General features: G+C 38.7%; 1 protein-coding gene across 1 annotated transcript; it reads right to left on the reverse strand.

Annotated features, from left to right (window-relative positions):
* Window positions 1-4,629: 4,629 nt before the first annotated feature.
* On the reverse strand, window positions 4,630-5,611 carry LOC103453814 (antimicrobial ginkbilobin-2-like protein). The gene has a single exon (XM_008393395.4). The coding sequence runs from the start codon at window positions 5,573-5,575 to the stop codon at window positions 4,847-4,849; it is 729 nt and encodes a 242-aa protein (XP_008391617.1). The 5' UTR covers window positions 5,576-5,611; the 3' UTR covers window positions 4,630-4,846.
* Between the last annotated feature and the right edge of the window lie 1,690 nt (window positions 5,612-7,301).

The raw sequence follows: 7,301 nt of genomic DNA on the forward strand, positions 1-7,301 counted from the left end.
ACGGTCGGAGGGGCCAGACATTTTCAAAGATGTTGAAGAGAGAAGAGGTCGGACAAATCAAGATCTTAGAAGTGCAAGAATGGAGCTTCTACTGGTGGAGATTCAAGTGTGTTTTGGAACTTAATGCTAGCCTCTATAAAAATCTGCACTCAACGGAGCTTCAGAAATCGAAGAGGCGTTTGCTTTCTCAAAAGCTGGGCTGCTCAGAGACCACGAGACGTTTGCTTTCTCAAAAGTTGGGCTGCTCAAAGACCACGAAGGCTGATCTCAGAAATCGAAGAGGCGATTGCTTTCTCAAAAGCTGGGCTGCTCAGAGACCACGAGGGCCGATCTCAGAATTCGAAGAGGCACCTACTTTTCCAGCCTTGTCAGCACCTGTCAGCTTTGCGGAAATTATGGGCATTATGTCGAAGATTTCTGGTGAAGTAGAAAGCACATGAATCTTACTGTTCAATCACCCACTTCCCACACGCAACATTAGCTCATGAGTACCACAGATAACTTTGCCAAAGTTCTCTAACAAAGTTGAGACACGTGAAGCTTGCAGCTCCCACTACACCGCTCTGACCAAGAAGGGTAAAAGAATAGCAAAGAAACAGCACTAACAAAGTTTAAACACATAAATTTTGAAGGTCTAGCTACCATATTATTACCCACAAGGGTAAAGGAACAGTACCATTGCTAGATAATTGGAATGTCCCTGTGTGTCAACCTCTGTGCTTCGTGGCAAGATAGACTAGCAAACATGCCCAACCTTTTCTCACATTCGAGAAAACACTCCCAACAAGATTGCTTGCTCCAAAATCGAAGAGGCACCGCTCTTCGAATCTCGAGAGCCAGACTCTCAACATGATTACTTTCTCAAAAATCGAAGAGACACCGCTCTCCGAATCTCGAGAGCCAGACCCCTAGCAGGATTGCTTTCTCAAAAATCGAAAAGGCATCGTTCTCCGAATCTCGAGAGCCAGATCTCCGACAGGATTGCTTGTTCGAAAATCGAAGAGGCACCATTTTCCCAACTTCAAGAGCCGGATCTCCTTGGATAAAGCTTGTCTGTAATCTTTACACGCAACATCAGCTTTCCAGATACCACAGACCACTTTTTCAAAGTGCTCTGACAGAGTTAAAACATGTGAAGCTGGCAGCTCCCACTACCGTGTTATGACCAAGCAGGGTAAAGGAATAGCATTACTACTTGTTGTTCGGGAGACTCCTATATATGTTGACCTCCATCCCCAACAGACAGGCAGACCTGCAAAAATGCTCAACCCTTCCTCATATCTGAGAGGGCACTCCCAAAGAAGCTTTTCGAAATATTCAGCTTTCTTTCCCCCCGATAATACCTCTGCAAACAAGCTATACTAGAGCAAGAATATCTCATATCATCAGGGTTAAAAGCAAGAGTATCCCATATCATGTTTTTTCCCTGTCTTTTCCTGTGGCCTTGTTCTTACCTGCAAGACAAGGAGAAAGAGAGCAATCAGTTAGCACTTGGACTCAAGCTTCCAGTCAGGAACTGACTGCCTGGAACCCCTTACTTGATTACTTACCTGGCATTGCTCTCGAGTACTCATCTTCAACATCTTATGCTTCCAGGGAAGATACCGCATCTGCCTGAGGAACAGATAGGGCAAGTGAGAATGATACAAGGAAGCATGTGGAGACAAGCGTAACAGCACACGTGCCGATACATCCACTACTCTGTCAAAAGCAAAAGTATCCCATATCAGTAGGGTCGAACGTACTATAGATTTGATGGACTTGTTTTGACCCTCAAATTCTTCAGTCGGCCTTATACTCTGGAGGAAACTAGAAAACCCTCCAGCCCAGTTCAAGAATAAGCCTGTGGAAAGTTACTTCTTCAAAAGCAAAAGTATCCCATATCATCTCTTCTCATTTTTCTTCTCTTTATCCTTCATGCTGCCTGCAAGATAGGGAAAATGTGAACAATCAGCCGGAACTCGAAATCAAAGTTCTGATCTGGGACTGATTGCTTAGAGCTCTGATTGCTTACCTTGTCTATCACCTCTTTCAGCAGATCCCCTAGCTCGGCGACTTGGAGGACTCCTACTACATGGTTTGTATCGCGCTTGACCAAGCCTGAAACTACAAGTAAGCTTCAAGTGAAATTGATACATTACCTTGTGCATCTCCACCAGTTAAAGATACCACCCCTGGATGGAGGAATAGTACTTCCAGAGAAGATGCCACATCTACCAAAGAGACAGATAAGGCAAGTCAAGACGATACCACACTCCGGTACTTAGAAGTTTCGTGATTACGAGATCATTCTCCCACAATATTTCCTAATGTCATTTGTACTAAATCATTCACTTGTACTCACTAAAAGAGAGCTTGAACCTATGTACTTGTGTAAACCCTTCACAATTAATGAGAACTCCTCTATTTCGTGGACGTAGCCAATATGGGTGAACCACGTACATCTGGTGTCTGCTTTCCTATCTCTATCCATTTATATACTTATCCACACTAATGACCGGAGCAATCTAGCGAAGATCACAAAAAGCGACCGTTTTCGCTACCTAGGATCTATCTTGCAAGAGAACGGAGAATTAGATGGAGATCTCAACCATAGAATACAAGCTGGATGGATGAAGTGTAAGAGTGCATCCGGCGTGTTGTGTGACTGTCGTAGGTCACTAAAGCTCAAGGGAAAATTTTATAGAACGGCAATAAGGCCAGCGATGTTGTATGGCACAGAATGTTGGGCGGTGAAGCATCAACACGTACACAAAATGGGTGTAGCGGAGATAAGGATGCTTCGTGGGATGTGTGGGCACACGAGAAAGGATAAGATTGTGAATGAGGATATCCGAGGTAAAGTAGGAGTAGCCGAAGTTGAAGGAAAGATGAGAGAAAATCGGTTACGGTGGTTTGGACATGTGCAAAGAAGGCCTATTGACGCTCTGGTTCGAAGATGTGACTACGGAACAGAGGTTCGGGGCCGAAGGGGTAGAGGAAGATCTAGGAAAACTTTGGAAGAGACCCTAAGAAAAGACTTAGAGTACTTGGATCTAACGGAGGACATGACACAAAACCGAGCGCAATGACGTTCTAGGATTCATATAGCCGACCCCACTTAGTGGGAAAAGGCTTTGTTGTTGTTGTTGTTGTTGTATTTACATATCTTAGGTATGTGTTGTGCATTACCTTGAGCAAGGAGGGAAATATAATGTCAGAAAAAGAAAAACTGAGTACTACACTTGAAGAGACCTCCTCCTCAACCCAAGAAAATTTAGAAGAGAAATCTGCATCAGAATTGCATGAAACATATGTAAGCTTTGGGGACTACAGTACTGATGAAGCATCAGACATTGATCCCTCAACTCCTCCGTCATTATCACCACGCCTTTTAAAACCACAAATATCAATTAGATTGGGATTGTACACTAAAGTCAAATCCCACACATGGGATCGATACAGTACAATGACTACACTTACTAAGGATGAACCCAACTTGCCTCGAAGCTCCAAATCTATTAGTTTCTCACGCTTGAAATCTTTGTTTCACCCTGATAAGGCAGCGTCATCATCCACGTCAACAACCACATCTGATCATGATCACGATCATGATGAGATGTTTGACTTACGCGAGAGGATTGAGACTCTTGTGGAAACGCAGCGACAGGAGATTGCAACTCTTCGTGAGGAGGTTGCAGAAACACGAAATATGTTGCAAGAGTTAAAGGCTCAGATGGAGCAATTTGCAGAAACACGAATTATGTTGCAGGAGTTAAGGGCTCAGATGGAGCAATTTGTTGAGTCACAAGCACCGGTTCCACCACACGTCGCGGCTTCTTGCGACCTTGTTGATTTATTGTCGTTTTGATTTGGGAATTGTCTGACTAAATGATGTCATTTCTTAGTATAACGATTAATATAATTATATTGCTAATTTGCTCAGATTTGATGAGAAAATTATTCAAACCTACTCATTATACTCAAAGTTCACATGCAAGAGATATTTGTTTTTTCGGATAGCTAAGAGTTTAATCCTTACGTAAGATCCATTTTTCATCAAAACCTAATGTAAGATTAAATATTGAATTTGGTCCTTTCACTTTAAATACAACTTAGCAATTTTTCTTATATTGCACAATTTTCCTTGTTTTATAGATAAAACAACCTCTTTTTCCGATCCTTCTCTCTTTCCCTATGGCTTCCTCATCTTCTTCATCCTCTTCCAACCTCCGGCCTATATCTTAAATTGGATCGCTCCAATTACCCCACATGCCTTGCTTAATTACATCCTTAAGGCGTAAGAGGTACAAATTAACCACAGAGGACGTTGGAGAGAAGATAGATGAAACATATGGACTGATGTGGCTTGTGAAAATGATTTTGCACAACCAAAAAATTGGTTGCAGCCGGTGTTCAAAAATAAGGTAATGCTAGGGAAACTAAATTTGTAAACTAAATGAAATAGAAGTTGATGATTGAATTATTACTTAAGTGTTGATTAACGTGCTTATTTCTTATTGGTTACCCATAATTTAGTTTGCAAATTTAGTCTTCTTAACATTACCCTCAAAATTATTTAAGGTTTTAGTACAAAATTAGAATAATCTCACAATGCTCGTGTACTTTATTCTTCTTCATAGATAGATATTTGCAGGAGAACAAGATACAACGCTTACTCAAAACAGTAAATCAATAGTACGTAATTGTACAAGCAACCACAGAATTACATGGACAAGAAAACCTAGATCTTATTACAATATCATTTGGATCTTCTTATTACAATATAATTTGGACCTCATTTATTAGCAAATATAACAAGACGTCGATCATTTTATATAGTATGCATACTGTACAGATAATGCTCTTAAGTACTGACAATGGGATACAGTTCAAATCGAACATTACAGCTCCCACCTACAACACGCCCACCTCGTTTTGCATTGCAGCAGTTTGGGAGTTCGCCTATTGCACTATCAAGACACTTCTTACAATCAACGCCAGAGAGGTCCCTTGTGCATTGAGCAAGACCATATAATGTTGTGAACGTATCGAGTTGTACCTCACCAGTAGCGTAGAACTTTTGATTATCTTCAGAAGCTTCATTAGATAACCCACTTAACAATTCCTTGACTTTCTCATTGAATACTGTTCCATTCTCTACTTCTTGGACGTTATACAAATAGAACCTGTTGTTCGTATCAATTTGCCCAAAAAAGCCCACATCTGAGTACTTTAAAAGGCAGTGATCATACCAAATTATGGCTCCTTTACGAGAAGGGCAGAGCTCGCGTAAATCTTTGCTTGCATCAACCACGCAAGTATTGCAATCTTTGCTTGAGACGTCACCGCGACAAAGGGCCAAGCCATTCACTTGGTTTTTGGCATGGCCAGTTGAACCAAGGCCAAAGCCCGTAGGAGGAACTTTGGTGTATAAAAGATTGAACAATAAGTTCAAGTTGGCACCATATGGACTACTAGCAGGGTAGTTTTGTTGGCTGAAACAAATATGGTAAAGGGGGGAGGCACCAATTGCAGAATGGTGGAAAAGGCAAAGCACTAAGAGACCCAGAGGGATTGATTTGAAGAAGAACATGTTGAATTTATGAGATATATCCAAGAACACACTCAGTATATATACATATATAAGAAGTTGGTGAAGTCGAAGTTGTGGACATTTTTTATTTCAACCTAGTCAAAAGTCTTACCAGCCCAATAAAATAAACCTTGATATTACTTGTGGGATATATAGTGACCTAGTTCTGGAGAAAATGAACTTCCACGAATGATGTTGAAAGACAAATTCAAGCTAGCTACAGGAAAAAGTCAAATGTCTAAAACATTATACATTTTCAAAGCATTCTACTGGTCGCACTTTGAAAATTACCAATGGATTATGAATTTTTATGTCCTGGTGCTACTTTTCAGTGGAAGATTAGGTCACATTGTGCTCTATAATCTATATGATATAGTCATAAACCTTGGGATCAAGCTCACAATTAGACTTAATGGGACTTAGGAGTTCTAGATTAACTACCTCCATATTCTTACCCCTGTTCTTTTTTGTTTTGGTCAGTCTTTATTTAAAGATTATATATAAAGAGTAGACTGTCGATTTGGTTAAATTCCTAATTTTTTTTAAAATATGACTTCTTATATTTTTTGTTGTTTTCCTTTTTTATTTCTAGAATATGAGGATCTTCTACGACATGGGGCTTTATCGTTTATTCTTGCTATAATATAATATGATTTCTACTAAGATCTACTCCAACTTAAATTTTAGGTTCTAAACTTATCTCAACTTCTTTTAACACTTGGGACAAATATGATTTTAACCCAAAACTCATTTCTAGGGCCAATTTAGCCTAGAATTCTTCCTAGGTTATTGGAGTTGGCCCACCATATATGTAAACATTTTTTAGTTTTATATTTATAAATTCATTGAATCCAACATCTAAAATTTAATATGATCAAATCTAACAATAAAAATAAAATAAAAAATGTAACGGTCCAAATTTAAATCTAACGGCTGAAGTAATTAAATTCTTTCATAATGTTCCACGAGTTTTATAGTGTCGGTTTAGAGATTTTCCAATATTTATCAGAATCTAAATATTTTTAGGTTAAAATGTTCATAAAATTAAATTAGGATAGTCTACATAATTTTTTTTTAAAGTTCCTTTAAGGAAAAAAATTATCCTAAATTCATTTTTTAATATTCTCGAACTAGAAATTTAACCCATACGGGTTGGGGGAGAAAAACTGTTTCTAGATTAAAACCTAAATTTTATGGGTTAAAAATTTTAGTTTTAACCTAAGAGTTGGAACAATTAATGAACCCTACAAATTTAATTTTTTAGGATTTCACTATTCTATATGAAGTCTTTGTGCGATCAATATTGCACATCAAGTTCCTCAAATTATGTTGTGGTATAAATAAATAAATATTGAGACATGAGTAAATTGATAACATGAAAAATGCTACGAAGACACTGTTAAAGTGAGACTTTTATGGACTCTGTCATTCCACAATTTAACATTAATTCTCGTATCAATATTATAAAATATTGTGTCAAAAATATAAAATGGTAAAGAGTTCCTGACACGCCCCGAATACCAGGATAGACACGTGCTGGCCGACACCTAGGGTGACGAAAGCCATTAATTGATACAAAAACTAAGAATAAGAAATAAATACGGGTTATGAATTTAAAATACTATGAATTAATAATTTAGGAACGTGTTCAGAGCATACAACTAAACCTAATCACTAAAAAGAATTAAGATAAAATTGAATGAATAAAGAAGTGGGTCCTACATCG

Source organism: Malus domestica, chromosome 10 (assembly GCF_042453785.1).
Source record: "Malus domestica chromosome 10, GDT2T_hap1".
Lineage (NCBI taxonomy): Eukaryota > Viridiplantae > Streptophyta > Magnoliopsida > Rosales > Rosaceae > Malus > Malus domestica.

What these genes read in the sequence shown, in the direction of transcription:
- LOC103453814 (XM_008393395.4), bottom strand. Translation starts at nt 5,575, where the DNA reads ATGTTCTTCTTCAAATCAATCCCTCTGGGTCTCTTAGTGCTTTGCCTT.